The following is a 23,809-nucleotide window of genomic DNA, read 5'->3' on the forward strand; positions in this document are numbered from 1 at the left end:
TGTAACTGAGAGAATATACAGGAAGTAAATGAAGACAAAAGTATTTTAACATGGAAATAAAATGTGAGAAAATACACATTTTGTTGGGCAGGCAAGTCTACATTTTATTGAATTCACTCAAGACAGTGTGTGTTCTACATACTGACATTCACTGTTTGGTTCATATCATTTCACATTCTTTGCTGTTCGGTGTTCTCACTTCTTTTCGGGGTCTGTTGCAACTGTGAGAGAACAAGACAGATGACTGTAAGCCCAAATGTAATGACAGGTATCGTGTTATGACATATTAAGGTAACAGTAAGGCATATTTTTTATAACAATATAGATACAGTTCAGTATTTTGATATCTTAAACCACAACTTCAAAGGTAACCGCAAATTACTCCCTTCTCTCTCACCTGTCTGCCACCATGCTTACCTCTAATGTCCAGCTTGCACTCCACCTCATCCCGGCCCAGGTCGTTGACGGCCAGACAGGAGTATTTGCCTCCGTCAAAGGCGCTTGGCTTGCGAATGTTGAGGGTGAGCACTCCCTGGTTGTTCTGCATCAAGTATTTAGGATCCTCACCGATGATCATCCTGTTCTTCATCCAGGTAATCTTTGGCTATGAAGAGCCCAAAAAATGGAATGATAAATCTATTTCTGATATTAGATAAAGTAGGTTTGTTAACTACCATGCTGTACTGTAATGACCCCCACACAAGGCCGTTCATACAGCTAACTTCAGGAAAAGATTTCCCTATAACCAGAGGCGCTATCATCCTCCTCCAATGAATCACACTCCACAAGCTGCTTTCACATGCATGTTTACCCTGGGGAAGCCCTTGACGGCGCAGCTGATGGCCATGCTGTAACCAGCCACAACGGATCTGTCAACCAGGGGCTGAGTAAACTTGGGCATACAGGACACGTCCTGCTCCTTGTAGGGGTTTTTTTTGAGGTCCAGACCTACGGAGGCAGGGTGAGAGGGCAGAAAAAAATCAGTCAACCTCCCATAAATCAGAGCAGAAATATGGCACATTTCTAATGCTTGTATAAAATACACACACACACACACACACACACACACACACACACACACACACACACACACACACACACACACACACACACACACACACACACACACACACACACACACACAGAGTGCAAAAACTCAAAATCTTAGCAAGTGAAACTGTCTCATTTTTAGTTAAAATGTCTTATACAACTTGATTTAAGATAAATTTACTTAACAAGTAACATTTGAGCAAGATAGAGGGACTTGTTTTAAGACAATGCATCTTAAATATCTTGCTAAGTCAAACAATCTTGAAATTATCTTGTTTTGAGTTGTAATTTAGAAGAAACAAGGTTTGTTTTACATTTCATGCATTTTTCAAGCTGAGATCTTATTTGTAGAAGACGTATAATCTTGATTTAAGAAAAACCCTTTACTTGATTTAAGTAAATGCATTTAATTGGAGAATCTATCAGAAAACAGCTCCATTGAGAAGAAAGAAAGAAAGAAAGAAAGAAAGAAAGAAAGAAAGAAAGAAAGAAAGAAAGAAAGAAAAGTTGTTGTTTTAAGGGTGGGTTACAGTTTTCAAGCAGTTTCTTCTAAATAAGATACAAATATACATCCGCAAAATACATGCACACAATGAAACAACAACACAAACACAAACACAAACACACTCTGTCAGACCTGTCTTGGAGATGACGGCCGTGTTCTTGCTAGAGCGTGGCTCCTCGCTCAGGCCGCAGAGGTTCTCGCTGTAGACACGGAACATGTACTCGTTGCCCATGATCAGATCTGACACTGTGCAGTTTGTCCGTCTGTTGTGGTCATAAACAGTGAACCATTCCTGGAGAGAGACACACAAAAAGGTGATGTGATTAGATTAAAATCACAAAGGTTGCATAATGAGTATGTGGAATAAGACACAAGTGGGTATCTCAGTGCTTCAGTTTTGAAGCTGCAGGTTACTTTACGGTGGTTTTCAGGTAAAGTCACCTTAGTCTTCATGTCTGCCTTCTGGACTGTGTATCCAGAGATCTCACAGTTGCCGTCATCCTTGGGGGGCTGCCACTCCAGAGCTGCGTTGAAGCCCCAGACGTCTGTCACTTTCACATTCAAAGGAGGTCCAGGTTTATCTGAATGGATTAAATATGAATATCAGAAGAAGGGGTGTAAAGTAAGAAAGAACATAAGGGTCATATTGTTATAAGGTAGAGTTCTCAGGCGTCTGTACTTTAATGCACTGTGAGGGACTTGTAACTGATTTTGAAATAGTGTCACTCTTATACCGATGCCTCTTTGTGACCTACATAGTAAAATGAGAGTATCACAGACAAGACAAGTGTGGTTCTTTTTTTGAGTTTAAGCGCCTCTGTTCAGGTCTCATTTTCTGGCTGATTCTGGAGCAGGATATGCAAAGAGACACACGTTTTCTGTGCAGGTTTTGTGATAGACAGAGAAACTCTACAACCAGGGCTTTGCTAGGTAGAAGAACATAATGGCTACAAACAGGATGTCTGGTTTATGCTGGCGTGTGAAGAAGTTCTAACAGAGTTCAACCGTGTGCATGTTTATGCTATTCAGACATTCACTGGGACACAGGATGTGATGGGTAATGTGTAACCAGTGCGTCTGGTCACCTTTCGTAAGCTAACTAACAGCAATAAGTCAGAGTGCAGTTAATTTTATGTAGCTAAAAAATTGATATACTGCCTCGAATAAAGAGAGTAGTGCGAAAAAGAAGATCTGAATTGAGTTCATGTGTTTCCACAACAAATCAGGCTTTAGCAGGAGCCACATCTCTACAGTAGTTGGTAATGGTGCTCATGGGAATTGTGGTGCTCCTGGGAAACACTACCGTTTGAGTTCAAATGGGTCACCAGAATCAACCTAACATGAAAGTTGCCTATCACGCCTTTAACTGAAGTTTTTTTCTCTTTTTTCTTGAAAAAATATCTGCACTGTCTCTACTTGACATTCTCAAAACAGGCTCAATGTTTCAGCTTGAACCTCTTTTGACAGATTCCTCCAAAAATGTAGCATTTACAAAGGGAAGGGCCTGATTATAGTATCAGAAGCCATCACCATTCTATAAACAAATATGGATACCAAGTGTAGCAAATAATCTGCTCCTATTAGTTGTTTATCAAAAAATATCGCTGACTCAAAGTTAAACTGTCTCATTTTGTGCCCAATATAAACCCGACATGTGATCGCTGTAAACAATCCGAAGCCACTGATTTACACGTTTTGGGAATGTCCTGGGTTATCCAATTTTTGGCTGTTAATATTTGGTGTACTTTCCAAAACGACAGGTAGAGTTTTAGAACTGTCTGCTTTTTTAGGGCTATTTGGTGTGGTGACACAAAATCTAATTTTGAACAAGGACACACAGAGTTTTCTGTCTTTTGCCACACTTGTAGCCAGACGACCCATTTTGATTCGATAGAAAGACTGTAACCCTCCAACATTTAAACAGTGGATTAGAGACATTTTACATTTTGAAAAGCTGGAGAAGATAAGGTATCGTAGTGTCGGGGGATCGGCTAACACGTTTTTATTGATATAGCAGCCCTTTCTGAGTCATATTGATGTTTTAAGCTCTGATAATTTTGTGGATGAGTAACCTTTCATGTCAATGTAAGTGATAGGTAGCATATGAATCAAACTGGAAGGACCCTGGAGATGCCCCTTTGGCTCATGCTGCTGCTCCCCTCCTTTGCATGTTTCAGTGCTTGTTTATGCCCTAGATAATGGTGTACTGATTTAACCCATAACAATTTACTTTATTTATTTTATGTATTTATTTCAATGTATTTATTGTATTTCATATTATTTATTATATTGTTATTATAATTATTATTTTATTCATTTCTTATTCAATTTTTTTTTATTTCATTCTATTGTAATGTTTTGATATTGAGTTATATTCCCTCTAAATGTTACCATAGGGTGGTGGAGGATTCTATGAATTGGTATATGTCATCACTGTGAATTATTACTGTTGTACTGAAAAATTAATAAATAAACTTTGTTTAAATATATATACATATATATTGCTGATTGCTAGGCTATAGGCTTTCCTCAGATGGTAACCGGTGGGCACCAAGGCTGTTTTAGTTCAAACTAATCTGAGAGAAAGTATTATCTTCATTTTGAATGGGTGTACAATACACTCCAAACTTCAAGACTGTATCAACTTGATGGAGCAATGTTAAAGAGGAATGACCATTCCTTGGGGCAACTCTCATTGTTAATCAAACATGTCGCACATAATGACATAAATGACCTAAGTAGCTTATGAAGACAAAACAGAGAAGAAAGGAAAAGATTACATAGAGGAAGAGATGTCTATAGCAGGGATTCTTAAACTTTTTGGGGCTAAGGACCCCTTATAAGCGAGAACATTTGGAACTATTTGAATTGTAAAACTTATCAATCTTAATACTTCAGACCTGTTCCATAGTGATAAAAGGAAAACACTTCACCATCTGTGTTTTCTGGCGGATGTATTCCGCGCTCTTTCGCTGGAAAAAGTCTTTAGTTTTGTCCTTATATTCCGGGTGATCAAATGTCGCTTTAGCTTGGCCGGCTTCATTCGCTTCTTAATTTAGCTAGCTTGGGCTTAGCATCACTTGACGTTGTGAACTGATTTAGAAATGTCTCCATGCTAGCGAGCTAGTAAGCAAAGTTAAGTAGTAACAGGAACAGTTGTGACAGGAGTGATGTGTGAATGATTGATGTGAGTGTCACAATCATATCAGTTTCTATTGGCCCAAAGCTAACTAGGGTGGGAATAATGGGCACAATATGCTGGTTTCATTCGTGCAAATGGTCCTCATCTGTATATATGCTGTTTTTAATGACACAGCACAATCTTATAATTTATTAGAATTTTTTTATAATTATTTCATGGACCCCCACACTATGGCTTGCAGACCCCTAGGGGTCCTAGGACCCCAATTTGAGAACTACTGGTCTATGGTAATCGAGTTTGCATTTAGTGCAGCAGTCTTATAATTAGATGCAAGGTTCAACTTTGTATAGCTGTTAATGTTTATAAAGTGAGATTGTGCCACAGTCTATAGGGTTACATCAGGTAGAATCAGCACCTTTTCTTTTACCAGACTCTTTGTTTCACAAGTATCTGCTCTGCTACTTAAGTACAGAATGTGTGTAATCTCTGATCAGTTAATTTCAGAGGTTTAACTGTGAACTGAGCTGAACATTCTACACTTCAGAGATCCTGGCGAGTTTACCGATAATCCTGATGTTAATGGAAGCCCTGTCCTCCATGTTCTCAATCTTCAGCAGCAGCTCATACATTCCAGAGTGGTCTCTCTCAGCTTCGCGGATGAAGAGGATAGTGTCGACGTTTGAGTTACGGACGTTGACCATCTTGGGGTCGATGGGTTGACCGTCCTTGTACCATTCTGCAACAGGACGAGGCTTACCCTGTAGGCCACAAATGATGCATCAGTCAGGAAAAAAAAATCTGTAGGCAATAACTTTTGGAAAGATCTGACATTTACTATTTTAGGATGATTGATGGCACAAAATAAAAACCACTTTTGTTATAGGTGCTAGATGACAACTTACAATGTGACAGCTGACAAAACACAGCACACACTAAGTATGTTAGTGGCTTCTGATTATAAAAAGTTTCTCACTAACTGAACATGAGTCTTAAAAAGGGCACTCCTCCAAGGAATAATAATGTAAGAGAAACAAAATGTAGTTTCTTCTTAAAGGAATCCTCCATCGAATACACTTTCAAACTTACGATGAGTATGAAAAAGAAATTACACATCTTTAAAGAAAATTCTGAAATATCATCTTATTTCACTCAAGGCAGCTCCCTCTAGAGCTGCAAAAAGGCTTAATACAAGTTTTCACATATGCAGAAGTACACCCTAAAATCTTTAAACACACTCAGATGTGTATAATTAGTGGAGTTCCCCCTTATTAAAAATATAACACCTACATCTGTTTTATCACCCCCGAATCCCAAAATGTTCTTCACAGTCTGTAAAGCGGTTCAAAAATAACCTTACATTTTCTTAGGTCTCTTCAAATCGATGTAGGCATGGCTGCATGTGGACCTTGTTTTCCCTCTGAAGTTTCCCACTGATGTTTATTTGCTACAGTTTATATTGTAATACAAGTCAACACCGGATCTCATGCGGAACACAGAAGAGATTGTTCCTAACCTGGAAGGGGATGACCAGGTTAATCTTCTCTCCTACTTTCCTGATGTACTTTGTTCTCAGCTCACGAGGGAGGCGGATCTTGGGATGCTCTGAAGCGGGCAAACAAATCTTATCAAAATACAATGCATCATGCGGCAATAGAACTGAGCATCCATTTTTTTAAACCATAACATGAAGATGAATAACTATGTCAGCTCAAAATGCCAATATGGTGTATTGTCCACAAATATGTTTACAGGTCCAGTTGTGTATTCATGTCTGATCGTGAGTGACTCACCCGTGATCTCCCTGATGGTGACAGGCTGAGCCATTATCGCAGGAGGACTGCGTCCAGCGCAATTTACTGCCACCACCCTAAAGTTGATCTTCTCTCCCACTGGCAGGCCGCGCACCACATATCCTTGCCTCTCACACAGCTCCTGGTTCGCCGCCACCCACTCAGTGTCTGCGATAAAAGAGAATTACATGCTGTAAATCATAGCGAGTAGGATTTCAATTAGTTGTTATGTTTCTAAACTTTTATTACACATATTCATTGTGATTGTAAATTATCTGTTTCATACACTAATTCTCTTATTAAGTTTATGACTGAGGCAGCCATTTTTTTGAACCAATTAACTCCAGCTGTTAAATAAATGTCTTAAAGCTGTAATTTGAAATGAGAATGTTGTTAAATCGTCCATGAATGTTGGAATTATTATTTTCTTATCACCTCCTTCCTTGCAGTATTCAATAACGTAGCCGTCCAGGCCTCCAGCTCCGATCTTCTCTGGAGCAAGCCACTTCAGGCTGCATGAGCTGTCTGTCACATCGTGCACCGACAAACGTGTTGGCTCGCTCGTTGGGGCTGAGGGTGACAGAAAGAGACACTCAAGAGAACCGCTGGGTGACTCAAGATGGGTGATGCACAGAGTGTGGAAGAAAGATGGAATAAAGCTGGCTATGATACAAACCAATGGGCATGAAAGGCTTGGACGTTTCACTTGGCTGAGACATGCCGATGCTGTTGATGGCGAACACCCTCATCTCATACAGGACACCTTCAATCATCCTCTTAGCCTCATATGTAGAAGACTCATAAACGTCAAAGTTGAGTTTTGTCCATCTGGAGGAGCCTTTCTTCTTCCTCTCCATGAGGTAACCTGAGGGAGAAGAGTGACAGATTCTAAATTAAAGTAATACCCCACATGTCAAGGCCATTAAAAATGAAAAGGTTGAGTCAAAATCCATCCATTACCTTTGAGTGGTGCGCCGCCATCAAACTTAGGAGGCTCCCAGACGATGGTGGCACAGTCCTCTCCAACTGCTGTGCATTTGACTTGCTCAGGAGGGTCAGGCACGTCTAAAAAAAAGATCACAACGTACATTAGAGAGGTTTGTAATACTCTGAACAGAAATACCTGCTTACTAGTCACATACCCACGATCTTGATAAACAGCACAGCCTTGTCCTCTCCTGCAGGATTGGTGACAACAATAGTGTAGTTGCCCTCATCGTCCCTTTCTGCCCCCTCAATGACAAAGCAGCTGAGGTCTTTCCTGGACTCCACTCTGACACGTCCCTCAGTTTCTGTGACCGCCTAAGAAACAGGAAAATTACAGCTCTAAGAATCAAGAAGGGTCACCATAAGGTGGTATTTTTAAAATTGCTACAACATATCTTATGAGCTACAGATGCAGTCAACAGTGTCCTTTCAAGGAAACAAAATCTGGTTGGCTAAACCTTTAAAATATATGTATATGTGTGTGGATCACAAAGATACAACATTTTCTGTTGTATTATGCACATATTCAGCATATTTAGGTATTATTAGCTCTCTAAATGGTAGTTATCAGTTGTTATGAGAATCATGGAGGAGAGCTAGCATTGCCCTATTCTAGCTCCAGATCAGCTTTGGTGAAATCATCCATATTAACTAATGCTTAATGGTGAACTTGACAACTTGCCCTATTAAATATTAAACCTTTACCCAATTTATCAGCTAATTTAACTCTAGACAGAAATTAGGTTATATTTACAGCTAGCTAACTCTTGAGGTACCAACTCATCAAAGCTAATTTGTAGCTAACATAACTGCTCACTGTTAGCTTACTAACTTTCCTACTTGCTAAGAACTTACACCTTTCATATTACATCAAGAACATACAATCAAGTGGAAAGTAAGCCAGGTGCTACACTTTTTTGTCTGCTTTGTTAGTCATCTGTAGTCTCTGAATTTATCTTTTTTTTTTTTTTAAGTTATATTTTTGGGCCTTTTGCCTTTATTTGATAGGAAAGCTGAAGAGAGACAGGAAATGTGGGGAGCGGAGAGTGGGGGAAGACATGCTGGGAGTCGAACAGGCGACCTCTGCGATGAGGACTGTAGCCTCTATACATGAGGTGCTTAGACCGCTAGGCCACCTGCGTCCCAACTTTGAATTTATTTTTGACTGTTTTGGGCTGGCTAATTTCAGGTAGCTTAAACAAAGGTGTGACAAAGGAGTAGGGCTACATATATTTTATAAATGTAATCATTTTTATTAATAGAGTCTTTATAGAAAGTGTGATGTTATGCTGCCTCTTTATATGCCTATATTTTCTTTTCTTACATTTAGAATAATCTTAACGCTAGTTGTTGACATGGGGCAGCTCATGGGTTGTCAACAAGCGGCAACCTCTGGTCTAAAAATATGAGTGCAGAATCAATGCAGAAGTGCTAAAAACTGCAATTCATAGAGGATCCGCTTGAGGCTGGCTCTGGAAGTACCGGAAGTCACATACACATGAATGGGTAAAAGCCGATGTTTACAGCAGAAATAAACATGTTTACAGCCTGGTACAAAAGACAAGTGTAGTCTGGATAGCTCATTTCTCGATGTGCTCTCATTGTGAGGGGGGTGAATTTTTTTCTAATGTGGCAATTTCGAAGATAGTGAGATTATGAGTCTTCCAATGAGAGGCACAGCTGCCTGCGGTAACACTGTAGCTGTTGGCTAGGAGGCTCAAACTCCGCCTCTTTGCGTCACAGTCGCTCGACAGCAGCAATACAGCGCTTCAGAAAGAGATGGGTGACGTCACTGATACTACATCCATATTTTATACAGTCTATGGTTATCAAATGTGCTTGAACTGAAAATATAGCTTTATTTCCCATGGCATTTTAACTATGTATTGCTGTGTAGCTGCAAATGAATCTAAGGTTTATGAGAGTACACGCTATTGTGACAACAACTTTCCATCCTGATCATGGTGTCAGAGGAGAACAGTCACCATTGTTAAAATCAAGATTTAGATCTTAATCTTCAACTCTTGTTCTAAACAACAAGGTTTGCAGCAAGTCAGATGTGCAACTTAAGTTCTTTAGTGATGTGACACTGTGGCAAAATAAGAAGCACATTTGGTTTCTCTTTGCTTTACCCCTTTTTCTCCTTTATATTCGATACCAGCTTGGACAAATCTGAACCTAACCACATTTTTCAAAGCAAGGCACCATTTGAATAAATCCCTGTTAAATAAAAAGATGGAGTAGAGATGGTAATTACGCAATTCAAATAGAAAACAAAACAAAAAGCTATACTGTGACAGGTTTACAGGATGGTCTGTTGACTTTTGAAGATCATGAACCATGGATATGTTTTGAACAATGTCCTCATTTAATGTTTGGTTGGCTGCTATCTATGGTTACTATTTGATTATGTATGGTGACCCTTACCTTATCTCCCTTTGACCAAACCACAGTGGGGGCTGGCTCTCCTGTGATCTCCACATCCAGGCGCAGCTTGTTGCCAGCCACCACAATAATGGTGTTTTGGGACACCATGTTTCCAGAGGTGTCCAAGTGGATCTTTGGGGGATCTGGTAAATATTGGACATACAAGGTGAGAGATAGAGCGTGAAAAGGTTGGTTTCTGGATGTGAAATATATAAAAGATGTATTAATTATTTGTAAAGTGAGCTGATTTGTTGCTACCCACCTTGTCTCGGCACATAGTCGATCTTGATTTCTGTTTTGGGACACAAAAGAGAGTTGACAATGATACACAGGCTGCTCATGATTAATACATGAATGATGGCATCCTTGTAATCATTCTGTCTTTCTCACCCAAGAAGTTGAGTTTGGCAGAAAGTGACAGAGCGTATCCGTCAGGAACAAACGTGTAGTCTCCAGCATCCTCCGGCTTCACATCATTAATAGTTAGCTTATGGATCCTGAAATAAGCAGAAGAGAGGATATGATGCCGGGAAAACATCTGACTCATGAATTAAAAATAATGACTTACAGAGTGTGTTCTATCCTCAGTAATGACAAATATCCTACAAACATATTTGGAACTCATTCATAAATTCTTGTACCTCCCGATGTGAGTCATTTTGATACGATCGCTTGCCAGGACCTCCACTCCATCTTTGAACCACTTTCCTGTCACCTTGTCATCAGACACCTCACACTTGAACACGGCCTGATCTGTGGCCCTGACAGTCAGATCAGCAATGTCCTGCAGCACCTCCAGTTGTTTTTCTGAGAGAGACGTTAGACACCACGTTAGTGTGTGTGAAGGTGAAGGGAGAGAAAAAGAGATATCCAGTCGAATGACAGGAACCCAAACTAAATGTAGTTACAGCATGTATAATTACTGTTAAGGAATCTTTAGAAAAATAAGTATTTTTTTTACATCTCACAAACTAACAGTACATAAATAAACAGAATTAATTATACGTTTTTAAGTTTCCAGCACTAATTAACTCAAACTCAGATAAAACAGAACTATTTCAAGTGTTACCTTCCACTTCAAGCTCTCCTTTGGTATGCCCCCCGTTTGTCCAAGCATGGTACATTCCAATGTCATCCAGCATAGCCTCGGGGATAATGAGCATGTGCTTCTTTCCATCTTTCTTGAATCGATACCTTGAGTCTTTCTCTTTGTGAAGCTCAGTTTCTTCAAAGAACCTTGTTAAAAAAATGAAAAAACAACTTTCTTTGAATCATGTCACCACTGAGCAGTCAATCCAAGATATTTAACTTGGCATTTTCAAAGTTGGACACTTTTCATCTACTTTACATTCATCAATATTAAATTGTACAAAGTAACATTAGCTCCTCTGCACTATATAAATATATATATTAAATGTAATCACAAATACACACACCTTTTGAGATCTTACATATCCATAGCAACTTCCTATCACTCATTTTGCATTTTGCATTTCATTGATCATTTTCAACTACGGAGGCCCTAAGGGCTCAATTGACTTAAATTTAAGAAAATGAATAGCAACAGACTAGCAAAATTTAGAAAATATGTTATGTTCATCACAATTCTGGCTGAATAAATGACTATCTGATTTTTAGGTGAAAGGGTAAACATTTACTTTTGACAATATGAGCGTACTGAATCTAGCTGAGGCCCAGGGGCGATTCTTGGATCGGATATTTAGAGGTACTGAGCTGGGGAAGATAAATTTCACTGTTTTGTACATTTTAATGCAATTTAATTCCCACATTTGTGAAAGAAAGGTATAACACTTTTTGGGAAAGTCTGTGACTAAACCATCAACTCTGATAAAGATTATTTAAATGCTGAGCCACAGCAAAAGAGAAATGGATTGGAATCATAAAAGAAACATATGGTAACACTAATTTCTGGGGAAAGACAACTCATTTTGATACAGAAGCTCCTCAACATATACATAAACAGTATGTATGTTTATGGAGTAAACCAGCCCCCTATAGTGAGTACCAAAAATACCCAAAATTGACACTGAAGTTATTTTTTGGACTTTCATTTGAAATGCAATGCACAACATGTAAAACGCGGTGGAGCTGCTGTATTTTTGTTGTTAAAATATTACGTTTCAACCAAGTACTGCATGGTTTTGAAACTTTTCCAGCTTGTTAAAAAGGACATACAGTAAAAAAAAAAAATCTCTCAAATTTTAGGGGTGCTGTGATTCAATTTAGAGGGGCTTCAGCACCCCCTAAAAATGGGCTAGAAACGCCTATTGATGAGGCCTATCTGGAAGGCTTTGAAGCTAGTACTATAAAATATCTATTGCTTACAAACATTATATCTGTTACTTCATAGCCACTAGAAATCATATTTTACATACAGTTTGGAAATAACATGCTAGCTGCAAATATTTGTGGCACAGTGCTGTTTTAGAACTACTTTGTGTGATGTTTTAACCTGCTTAGGGTACTTGGAGAATTCAGTGGCCAGGGCGACCCTCTTTGAAGTGAACATGTTTGCAGTCTCAGAGATGGGGGCCACTCTGGTTACACGAGTACAGTAACACGGTGGTTCTCTTGTCAGGTTTGGCCCTGCTTAACCCGCCAGAGTACATGAGAGTTGAGAGATGACTGATGCCTCCTGTTTCATATCTTATTACATTACATCTCATGTAAAATAATGTAAGCCCGGCCGGGAGCTGCTGTTAACTTCTGTTACATGCTATGTTACAAGGTTGCTGAGTCCCGACCATAGACTGTATATAAAAGGTCACGACTCATGATTTGCTTGCTAGCACCCTCTGCTTGACATCCCAGCTAGCTAGCGTTATCATGCACCTTTGTGTCAATCCCATTATAATCCTGCCCTCTTAATTGGCTGTGGTAAATGGTTGTTTAACATAATTTGGTGGTATGTGGCTATGACTATTTTTCTTATTGTAGTGTATGTTATGTTATATTTGGGAGGATCTTTTTTTTTTTTTTAACTGTGCCTGGATTCTGGTTGCACAGAATTTTTGTATTACCCTTTGAGTCAGTGTTGCTACAAAGGCTAACTGATTCATTTATAAGCTCTTTTAGCTTTTACCACACTGAGAAAAAAAACTCCTATCATATCATCAATATTAGATAAAAATCAATAACCAAGTAGTTTCATGCCTTTTTGAAGACATGACAATAGACGTTTACAGGATAAGGCACACAAATAGTAGAATTAATCACAATTCTTCTTTACCCTTGCAGGGAAATAAAGTGGATAGGTTTGATCAGAGCTAGATTGATCCTATGTTGCTAAACTACTGATATACTTACCACATGACGTGGGCGCCCTCCTCCGACACCTCAATCTCAAACTCCACTCTCTCTCCAACCACCACGTGATAGTCATCCATCAGTTTGGTGATGGTGATAGGGGGTTCTGGACAGAGCAGAATCCAGTAGTGTTAATGCTGTTAGGGCTTAAAAATTCCAATCAATCATGATGCATTATGTGATAAACCATCCAAATAAAGATGATGCACCTTTGACAAACACCTCTGTGAAACACTTGTCATCGCCAACCACACACTCATACGCAGCATCATCAGCCAGGGATGTCTTGTTGATGGTGAGCGTTCTGATATTCCCGTCAGACTCCATGAGATACCTTTAAAAGTGACAGATTAAAGAGACAGATTATGGGTCAAACAGAGTGCAGAAGTGTTATTAATATTAAGCTGTTGACATTTATTTGCGGGAAAATCAAAACAAAAAACAAAAAAATTGTCTTTTATGGATAATTTTACTAATATTATTTGATTTAATTAAATAATTTCTAGGAAAAGTCTGGATTTTTGTTCCAAAGCCCCAGATTATAGTTTTCAATTTTTGTCTGGGCTACAGATCCCCCCCCCCCCCCCCCCCCCCCCCACCCCTCATTCAGACTTAGAAATGTGTGTTACTTTCTCCTGTAGGGGAGGGGGGGTCTGCATTGGTTTACATGACGCCTGAGATGTCCTGGCAGGTCGACTTGCCTCACCCTCTGGGAGGCTCCTTATGACGGGCCCAAAATAAAACGTGTTGATGGCAGCATCGTTTCAGTGTATGAGTTTGTGGCTCAGATAATTTTAGAGGGATATTTTTAAAACACTCCCCATTAAGTCCATCTACACTTGATGGGAAGGCCCAAGACTACTTACTAATTAGGCTAATGTCTTGAATGGGGCTAATGGTGAAAAAATAGACCCCAAGTGAATACTTTTTGTGTGTGTGTGTGTGTGCGTGTGTGTGATTGTGCGTGAGTGCTTTTGCATTTGAAGCATGTACTTGGCTGAGGGCTTGATCTCCTGGCCGTTCTTCAACCATTTGACCTGGACGTCAGGATCAACCACCTCACACCTCAGGACAATCCTCTTCCCCTTCTCCACAGAGTAGCAGGATTCAAGTCTCTTCAAAAAAGCTGTGTAGAGGGGAAAATAAGAATGAAAACTAATCATCTGTTTTCTGTGTCTGGTTTCATGTTGAACGTCTTCTCGGTTTACCCCCCTGCCCATTGCTGTCATTCCGTTCTCCACGTCCCTGTGAGGTAAGATCTCACCTCCTGATACCTTTGCTACATGCTTCACATTCCCCCTACTTCTTCCCCTTTCCTTTACATCTCGTCTGACCCGACTTACCCTCGCTGATCTTGGGCTCAACAACCTTCATCTTCTTCAAACGTTTTAGCATGCCCCTCAGGTCGGTGATGCCATACTCAAAGGCAATTTTCTCATATTCGCTGGGATGGGCATTCTTGAGCAATTCCCACACGTCAATTTCCGGTTCCTGTTTTACAGGTTTCTTCTTCCTGTCAGACAGCGAAAAGGATTTGTGGTCAAATGGAATAGGAGAAACATAAAGGGAGGGTTATTCTTAACTGCTCAACTTTGCAAATAAAATTATCAAGTTTCTCACTTCTTGGTGGCTTTAAGCAGAGCACTGAAATCCAGATCTCCGTCGTCCTCTCCACCATCCCTGTGTGTATGGAAACAGATATACAGTATACTGTGTGCTGAAATCAAGAGCGGGCATATCTTCTGGCATTGCATAACATTAAATGTACTGTACCCTCACATACCACCTGGCTGATTAAAGATAGTCTACATATGCATATGCCCTCTGGTAGGTTAGCGCATAGGCTCCTGAGATTGCCTGACACTTACGCTCTCTTGAAGGCAGACAAAATATCCCCCTGACTCTCCTGCTGCGCAGCTGTAATGGGATAAGTTGCAGAGGACGCACATTAGAGCTGGATCAAATCAGAATCAGTGCTTATGGCATCTGTAGTAGTCTCAGCAGACCAGATTCCATTTTCACTCACCCTCAACAGTGATCTCAAAGGTGGAGCTGTCACACTTGTCTTTCGCTGACACCTCACACCTGTAGCCACCAGCATCTCCGGGGACCACTTTGATGATGTTCATTTCATAAGTATAGATCTGTGGGAAGAAAATTTGAGTTATTACTTCTTGGTTATTTCAGTAATTTGATGAAGAAATATAGCAGCGAACATTCAAAGAGAAAGGAGCTGGACACAAAAAGCATTGAATTCATTACTCTTGATAATCATCCTTTCAGTGTGGTGGAAGACATGGATGTCCGCAGGCTAATGATGTAACTGGATTGATATTGTAATCGGCCAAAATGAGGTTGAAAATATTGGCACATCGGATATTGGCAACTACAATAGTGCTGAAAACTATGGGTAAAAATTGTAGCATTATCCACTTATTATATACACACACCTTGGTGTTTCTGTCATAAGTTTCTTTGAACTGCATGTGTTTTCCAGCCTTGCTGCCCAAGTCCATCCACTTGCCCTTCAACCATTTCATGGTGGGTTTTCTGGTCAGGGTGGTTGAGTCAACCCTGGCGACAAAAGTGATATCCATTCCTGCCAATGACAAACAACAATTAGAACATTAAACATGATGTTATTAAGTTACACATTATGAATCACTATGGTTTCTGCACTGTAAACCCGGACAAGTTGAAATTACTCAAAATGTTTGTCGTAACTGATTACGTAAGAGTTTTTAAGTAGCGGAAATACAATTTTTGAGTATAACTGAAATTATAAAATACGGTTTCACTTTACTCAATTGTTTTCTTTCTTTTTTTTTTTTCTTCCAAGTTTTCCCAACTCAGATTTATTATTTAAATTGTTTTATATTTTGTATTCATACATACTAGATGAACTGAGTACATGTCATGGTTTGGTTAGTTTAGTTTTTTTCCTTGTATTTCATGCCTTGGTTCCTCCCCATGTTTATTCTGTATTAGTTATCCTTTGTCTCCCTTGAGTGTCTCTTAGTCTAGTCTTGTGTTTACTGTTTTATTTTGTTGTGTGTTGATTACTCCGTATATTTAGTTCCTCTGTTTCCCCTGTCCCTTGTTGGATCATTGTTCGTCTTCCCTGTACCAGTACACCAGTTTGGCATTGTCTTTCCTCGTTACTTGCTGCTTCGCAAAGCGTTGTGGTTTTTCAAATGTGTGAAGACTTAAGTGGTGACGCTGATGATGTCATACGGAGCATCCCTCTGTAGACTCAAAAGTTGTCATTTGGACATGGATATTAACTCAATAAAATTGATCCAAATATAATTAAAACAACATTAATCATTCAGATAACTCAATAATTCATTGTTTGTTCAACTAAATAGCTAGTTTTGAGTGCTGTATCTTTAATGGCTATGAGTTAGAAGTACTGTTCGGGTTTACAGTGTGTATTGACATCCATCAATTTGCATTTCTGACCTGCAACAGCGACCACATTTTCTGCGGGCTTCTCAACAAAGAGTCCAGTGAGCTCGGAGGACCCAGCATCTGAAAAGAAGGAATAAAAACGGATTCCCACCTCCAATCATGACAGGGTTATTAAAACAAGCACCTACATAAGTCTTTGACACTGACACTGGTAGCAACCACAGGGAGCAACAAACAAAAGTGCAAGGAACATGGTGAGATGCGGTGACATTTCTCAAACAAGGGCTTCTTTAAAATACATCTGCAAACAGCCTGTGTGAATACAGTGTCTAATCATGTTTGGAAAAGTAAATAATTTACCAGCAGCACTTCGAGAAAGAGTAAGAGACAGTGAAAATATTCTGTAAGAAACACACAGTCATAAAAATCCATTTTATAAACAAATCACTATCTGTAAATGATCATTACCAAATGTTATATCAAAAAATATCAAGATGAAAAGAAACCAGTTAAAAAAACTCAGCTATGTGTAAAGTCTTAAATCATATTCATTTCCTAAACTTTGTCAGATATTACCCTTAAAGAGAGAAATTTATGAAACTCTCAAAACTGGAAAGAAAAAATTGAAGTTGTGATTTGTCAAAGGTTAAAGATCCCATAAAACAGCTAGCAGATTCTGCATACTCCAAGTACCCGTTGGAAAGGATCATGTATGAATGTTGATGTTGTCATGTACAGTAGCTGAGAAAAAAGCAGCTTGACCTAGTTTGTAGGTCCTGTGCATCGAGGGGGAGAGACATAACACGACAGAAAGCTTTCCAGAGTAGGGAAAGTTTCTCATAGAATTAAAAAGAAGCCTTTTTTTAAGTGAGGCCATATGGGCGATAAACAATTAATTAAATATGGGTGAAAATAACGGATTGTACATATACTGTAATTTAAAAAAATGCATTAATGTGGACATGTATGAGTTGCAATGCTGTTATTTATAGACCTTAAATTTGAAAGAAATGCTCCTTCTCTCCTCAGGTTTGATTATGAGCTTTCTTTCTTTCTGTATCTACAACAAGGGAGTCTGTTGCATTGAATATGTATAATACCTCTCAAATAACCAAACAGAAAGTCATCTGACCAATAAAACACTCCATACTCTCAGCTCAAAACACAGTCAAGGACAAGAGAGCGATATGGCGGATTCATGTAGCCATGCAAGCAAAATCACCAAGGATACATAATCACTCAACAAAGTATCATTAGCAATCACAAGGTCCAGAATGTGGTAATGAGCTCTGACGGTGCTAAGTATAAAACTTCTTGCATGTGCACCTGTTGACCTCCACACATCAGCACTTTCTTCCCGTATCAAAGACTTCACATTCAAAGTGCAAAAAAAGTAAACAACACATACCTGATATCAACATCTTAACAGAAAGCACATTATGATGCAAGTTCTTTCCATACAAAATATCTTTCATCAACAAAACAGGATGCATTCATTTTCAATTATTAACATCACATTAGCATGCTGTAAATAGACACAGTCATACTCTGTGTCCTCAGTTTCCCTTACCCTCTACAACAGGATTTTCCTTGGCTAGGAAAAGCAAAATATCTGGTTTAACATATGGAAGTATAACTATCTGCTGTTATACTGTACCATAAGTCAGTGTAAACTCGTGGGGTAAAACACAGCAGCAGGAAGTACAGAATGATTATTCTGTAAAGTTATTACATTAATACAGCACACCATAAAATGCAATCAAAACAGGGTTTTACATGTGGAAGTAAGATCATGACTGTTATCAGTCAAAACTGAAAGTAATCAAGTGTGTTGATTAGCACACTTTGAGTCACCAAACTAAGGAGGGATTGAAATTATCTTGATTACTTATTTTGGACTGATTTTGCGATTAGAGTAAAGGACTCATTACTCTACCCCATCCTGAGCAGGTAAACCTCAGGGCCTCACAGTCTATTAAAGTGTGACTTTAAACACATTTTTTGAACTATTTTTTGTTTTGAGTGTTGATTTTGGCAGAAACTTCCTGGTAACATTTATTAGCAATGCTGGTGCAAGTGCCCCAAAACAGCGTGCAGTTGGCCAAGTGAAGATAATCCCCCCACATACACTGTATACCCCCCCGGGTATAGCTTTAAACAGCCCTGGTAAGCTCTTCCCACACAGATATTCCACTAATAGACACACTGATGGCAAAATCACTGTGGTGCAATTCCCACTCTAAAGTCAGAGGCTGGGGATCAAACAAAGACAGATGAAAAAAATCAAGACTTAAAACAATGGCTGCTGTATATAAAGTAAAAATGACCTCCCTAACATATGATTCTGCATAGTACCTTACATTCACAACCTCTCCTCAACAACCAGGATACAATGTCTGCATGTTCTTACACTTTCTGCCCACCCTTACATTTTTCTCAAGTTCACGGAGTTAGCCATTAGTCATTTTAAATTATGTCAGGCTTTGTTTTCTGTACTCTTTCTCCTCCTTGTGCCTCAAACCTCTTTCCTCTCCAGTGCTGCTGATAGAAAAAATATGGTCTCATAAAACTAAGCTTAGCCTTTCTATAAACCTGTTCCCATGGCTAAAATGGGATATGTATCGCCTGTAATCTGAACTAAGATGAATCCTGACCAAAGAAAAGTTTATCTCCTCGGGTTTCCCTCTGAACTTTAGTCAGCTGCTCTTGTTGGATTAGCATAGCTTGCTATCCGTACTACCAGCCAACTATGGCTGGTTTGAATCTCTTCACAGTGTAGATAGAGTATTTTGACTCCAGTGAGAAAGAGTTCCCCCTGTAGGGAACACACGTATGACAGTAATTCCCTCAGCCTATATTCAACCAGCGACCTTTTTCCTCTGATGTCAAACTCAGGATGGAAGGTCTAATCTTTTTGTATGGATGTGCCGCTGTGCTTTAACTTTGTAAATCCTACACAGGTTGTGAATCTTACAAATCATTGTATTTTCCCCAGTTTCTGATTAACCATCAACTAAAAAGATATTAGCATATTAGGTCATATTAAACTCTACGTAGCTAATTTCTCTATCGGCACACACTGTACGGGGGTGAATTTTTACAGTCCATTCTTGTAACACTATCAAATGGTTTTGATAGCTAGGAAGTGGTGGATGCTAACCTAAGCTGATGTCTAACTATGTCTTATGAGTTAATAAGTCTATGTCAGCAAGACTTCAGAGAAAAGTGGCTGTGAATGTGGCAAATTGTGAAGAGTTTGACTTTTTATGCCCTTTCTCCTCTTTGTTTCATGCTCCACACTTCCCTAGTCATGCTCCGCCACTGTGCTTGTATCTTTCCACAATATGTGACAGACCTCGCGCTGACCTCCAACTGGGACATCTGCCCATCATTTAGGGACATTCTCGAAATGCAGCAGAGATGATTTAATGTGCACTCATAAATGGTAGAGAGAGATAAATGGACAGGAGGAAGCACTAATATAGGACCAGTTTCACAGGACCCGTTCCATTAGGAATTTATGGAGATGACATATAACTAAACTTAACATTTAATAAGCTCACCCTAGATGCTTGACCCAGCTTTGCTGAGCAGGACATATTTCAGGGCAAACCCAAGATAGCAACCTTATTGTGAGAACACAAAGCTGTCATGTCACCTATGGAGGGTTCCTTTGCTGAACATTTCTCCTGGTCAAAAAACTTGGCCAAAAGCAGCCATGATGGACAATTTGGCCATCCTACTTGCTTCCTGGTTATGCAGTGCAGACTTCTCAGCAAAGCTCTCAGAATCTTTAGCAGATTATGGCCTAGACAGGTCCCACTATAGTTAAACCTCACCCAAGTGTCCATGAGGGAAAAGAAAAATAATGTTAATGTCAGAGTCCACCCTTAGGCACACCAGGTACAGGACAATTCACTCACAGAACATTTCAAGGGCACCGCAGGCATTAGCTGCCTTTAGCTCCCTGAAGTCTTGGCACTTCCATAACCCTTCTCCATCCAATCTACTCCTAATCAGTCCAGACAGAGTGGATGTCCAATGTATCGCTCTGGGAGCTGTGCCCTTGAAAGACCATGGCAGACAGGGGCACCCTTTGCATTGTGAGTCATGGCTCTTGAATTCCCTTGTTAAACTTTGAGTTGTGGTGCATTACCAACATTTTTCAGAAGGATGATTTATGAATCACACTGTATGGCTGGGAATTACAACTGCAGTTTAGTCTGTCGATAACCTACAGCTCTTTATGCATGGGATAAAGACTAAGACATGACGCAGTATTCAGAATTTGCACAGTTTGATGTGCTGACCATGATATCTTGGATGACATCACTGCTTGAGCTGTCCTTGCAGTTTCCTGCTTGGCTGGGGCGTAATGTTAAGGAACAACAATACAAGTGTCAACAGATCAGAGGACACTTGATATGTTAGCAGCCACAGATGCCATTGTTCTTTGATGACTGTTTCTCATGAACCACAGCTGTGTTTCTACTCTCATTGTTCAAATTGCCAAGGGGACAAAGGCAGCAGAGAGTTGATATCATAGGTCACAGATGGAATGGGCAACAATTCTCATATGGGGAAATTAATTTGCTGACAAGACATAACTAGCAACATTTTTTAAGCTACTTTCCCTGCAGTAGCAATCCTAAACTAAAAATAAAATCACTTTGTCTTGGCCCCAAACAAAGATTTTAACCATAATTTTCATCGATCTCAAAGATATTAGATCTGTTCCAATGCTGGTTTCAGATTCTAATACTGAGTAAAATGCAAAACAGGGTATTGGCAAGTACACCAGGCAATGCATCATGATAATGTTACCAAGAAGCCCCAAAAATAATGTCTTCAGGATAATTAGTGTGTGAAAATAACATCCAAGAATAATGTGGTGTGTGAAAAGTGTAATCTAAGTCTTGTAAAATGTCAGCATTTAACTTTTTCCTCCAATGTTAAGATTGTCTTGCACACGGTTATTGGAGGGATTGTCAAGATTGATGAATACTTAAGATATCAGAATAGGAATTGAAATAGTATCCAGAATAAAGATTTTTAATTAATTAGCTTCAGTCCAAGATGACGAATTGAAGATAATTTCAAATATTAAGAAAGAGGTCTATTACACTCTATATATATTATGTGACATCTAGTCCAGCACATAATACCAACACTCATGTTATACTTTTGGAGGGGCAAAAGTAAATGATTATCGGACACATGAATGTTGCTCTTTTCCTTACCATACTCATCAACTTCTAACTCATCTGCAGACAAGGAAGCAAACTTAACTGAAAAAAGCAGCTTTGAAGTAATATTTTGTTTTTGCACAAGAGACAACGTATACAGTTGCAGCAAAACCAATGAACATGAAACAGAAGCACCATGCAACATCACAGTTCATAAACATACATTTCATCTTGCACACACAAGTGGAAGTGTTATGACATGTCTTATGTTACAGCATGCCAAAGTTTGATAAATATAAAGAAAAAATACCAGAAGTAAAAATACACACCACAACATATATATATATAAACACCACAACATATGGATAAAAAACACTGCTTAAAATAATGCTTACATTTGAAAATATAGCAGCAACTACAAAACTGACCATTTTGCACCTACTCTAAATCACCTGAAAATTACATACATGAGGATACTTCTGTGCCTTTATAAAGCAATCAGAGAATGTTCAAGAGTAACTTTATACAATCTTGACAAATACATATGAGAGCAAAACTATCTATGTAAAACTAAATTCAACAGTAAAATATACAAAATATAACAGAAATGAATGAAAGCCAGACAGAACATGGTTCTTGTTTTACAAATTTAGCATTTTAATCCGAACGTTTTGTTAAGAAGGTCCACAGTTTAGTGGCAAATCCAAAAGTTTGGCTTTTGATTTGAAAGTGTTGTAATTGGTGCAATGGATGTTTAGTGTCACTGAGATATGGCCAACAGAGACTTGTTCATATTTCCAGCATTGGCTCTACTCACATTCAGCTCAACATCTAGATTTAAAAGTAGATTTTTTTTGTATTTGCAAAGACAAAATCTGATTTGCATTAATTCCTTTTTATTTACAGATATATTTAACTTTAACATTTATACATTCGAAAATAACAAAAGTTAGTTATCTGAAAAAATACTTCAGATTTCTGTATAAATATTTGCTCTGAAAACAACATTTTGATTGCAGACACAGAGGTAGACTGTAATTTCATGCATATATTCAATGAAACATGTATATTGTTGTCCTATGCAAAAAAAAAAAGCAACATAACTTGATAATCATTGCAAATATTATCCACAGGGGCGGAACCAGGAGGTCAGGGGTGGCCATTGCCCCCTTGAAATCTGATGGGCCACCCTATTAGCTTCCCTTAAAATTCTTAACTCTGATTTGCTTATTACCTTGTAAAAGGAAGGACTCATGTTAAAAACACGTTTTTGGGCTGTGTTGCAGAAGGCTGCTAGTAGCTTTCTTCAGATGTCACACATTTTCTTTTGTTGGTCTTTAAAGGTTTGTGGCTTTTTCTTTTTAAGTCCTTAAAAATGTTAAGTTTTTAAAAAAGATTTAGATTTTTCCACTCTGGTACTTAAATGTTATAAGTCTAAGTGGATATGATACATTTAGATAGATAGATAGATAGATAGATAGATAGATAGATAGATAGATAGATAGATAGATAGATAGATAGATAGATAGATAGATAGATAGATAGATAGATAGATAGATAGATAGATAGATAGATAGATAGATAGATAGATAGATAGACGTCCAACCCTCCAAAAGCCAGTGCCCCAGTTTGACCAAGTCAAAAAGTCTGGCTCCACCCCTGATCATAAAAGGAAATTGACCTGATCACTTGTAACATTCTCTCTTAACATCAATTCATGCATTCTTGGTATGTACAAAAATACATAGCAAAATGTTATTCTAGTCAACTTGGAACTGACCTGTTGGACTTTAAAACGATACAATACACAAGTCAAGCAGTCATTCAAATTTTCACACTGTGTTGCACATGTATACACTCGTGTGAATACATGTGTTGAATTATACACAGACTATTGCACCCACAACCTTAATTTGCAAGACTCTGTCTTACCTCCGTCTGCAGGGGGTCCATCTAAGGGAAATTAATGAAAATTAGCTTGGGT

At 38.9% G+C, this 23,809-nt stretch overlaps 1 protein-coding gene across 2 annotated transcripts in view; it reads right to left on the reverse strand.

The window, feature by feature from the left end:
- Window positions 1–62: 62 nt before the first annotated feature.
- mybpc2b (myosin binding protein Cb) overlaps window positions 63–23,809 on the reverse strand; it is a 76,492-nt gene continuing 52,745 nt past the window's right edge. Inside the window, exons 2-28 of one of the 2 annotated variants that reach the window (XM_034707229.1) lie at window positions 23,758–23,778; window positions 16,691–16,759; window positions 15,679–15,827; window positions 15,255–15,372; window positions 15,097–15,145; window positions 14,849–14,908; window positions 14,572–14,741; window positions 14,222–14,354; window positions 13,438–13,562; window positions 13,229–13,334; window positions 10,971–11,137; window positions 10,543–10,708; window positions 10,292–10,398; window positions 10,164–10,193; window positions 9,902–10,044; window positions 7,630–7,789; window positions 7,448–7,552; window positions 7,164–7,352; window positions 6,923–7,057; window positions 6,488–6,655; window positions 6,211–6,299; window positions 5,260–5,455; window positions 1,997–2,136; window positions 1,688–1,847; window positions 812–948; window positions 418–604; window positions 63–221 (exon numbers count right to left, since the gene is read on the reverse strand). In XM_034707229.1, coding sequence (XP_034563120.1) covers window positions 196–221; window positions 418–604; window positions 812–948; window positions 1,688–1,847; window positions 1,997–2,136; window positions 5,260–5,455; window positions 6,211–6,299; window positions 6,488–6,655; window positions 6,923–7,057; window positions 7,164–7,352; window positions 7,448–7,552; window positions 7,630–7,789; window positions 9,902–10,044; window positions 10,164–10,193; window positions 10,292–10,398; window positions 10,543–10,708; window positions 10,971–11,137; window positions 13,229–13,334; window positions 13,438–13,562; window positions 14,222–14,354; window positions 14,572–14,741; window positions 14,849–14,908; window positions 15,097–15,145; window positions 15,255–15,372; window positions 15,679–15,827; window positions 16,691–16,759; window positions 23,758–23,778 — 3,305 coding nt within the window. In that variant the 3' untranslated portion in view covers window positions 63–195. The remainder of the gene's footprint in view (window positions 222–417; window positions 605–811; window positions 949–1,687; window positions 1,848–1,996; window positions 2,137–5,259; window positions 5,456–6,210; window positions 6,300–6,487; window positions 6,656–6,922; window positions 7,058–7,163; window positions 7,353–7,447; window positions 7,553–7,629; window positions 7,790–9,901; window positions 10,045–10,163; window positions 10,194–10,291; window positions 10,399–10,542; window positions 10,709–10,970; window positions 11,138–13,228; window positions 13,335–13,437; window positions 13,563–14,221; window positions 14,355–14,571; window positions 14,742–14,848; window positions 14,909–15,096; window positions 15,146–15,254; window positions 15,373–15,678; window positions 15,828–16,690; window positions 16,760–23,757; window positions 23,779–23,809) is intronic. The other variant, XM_034707230.1, reaches the window with a different exon arrangement.

This window comes from Notolabrus celidotus, chromosome 18 (genome assembly GCF_009762535.1).
Source record: "Notolabrus celidotus isolate fNotCel1 chromosome 18, fNotCel1.pri, whole genome shotgun sequence".
NCBI lineage: Eukaryota > Metazoa > Chordata > Actinopteri > Labriformes > Labridae > Notolabrus > Notolabrus celidotus.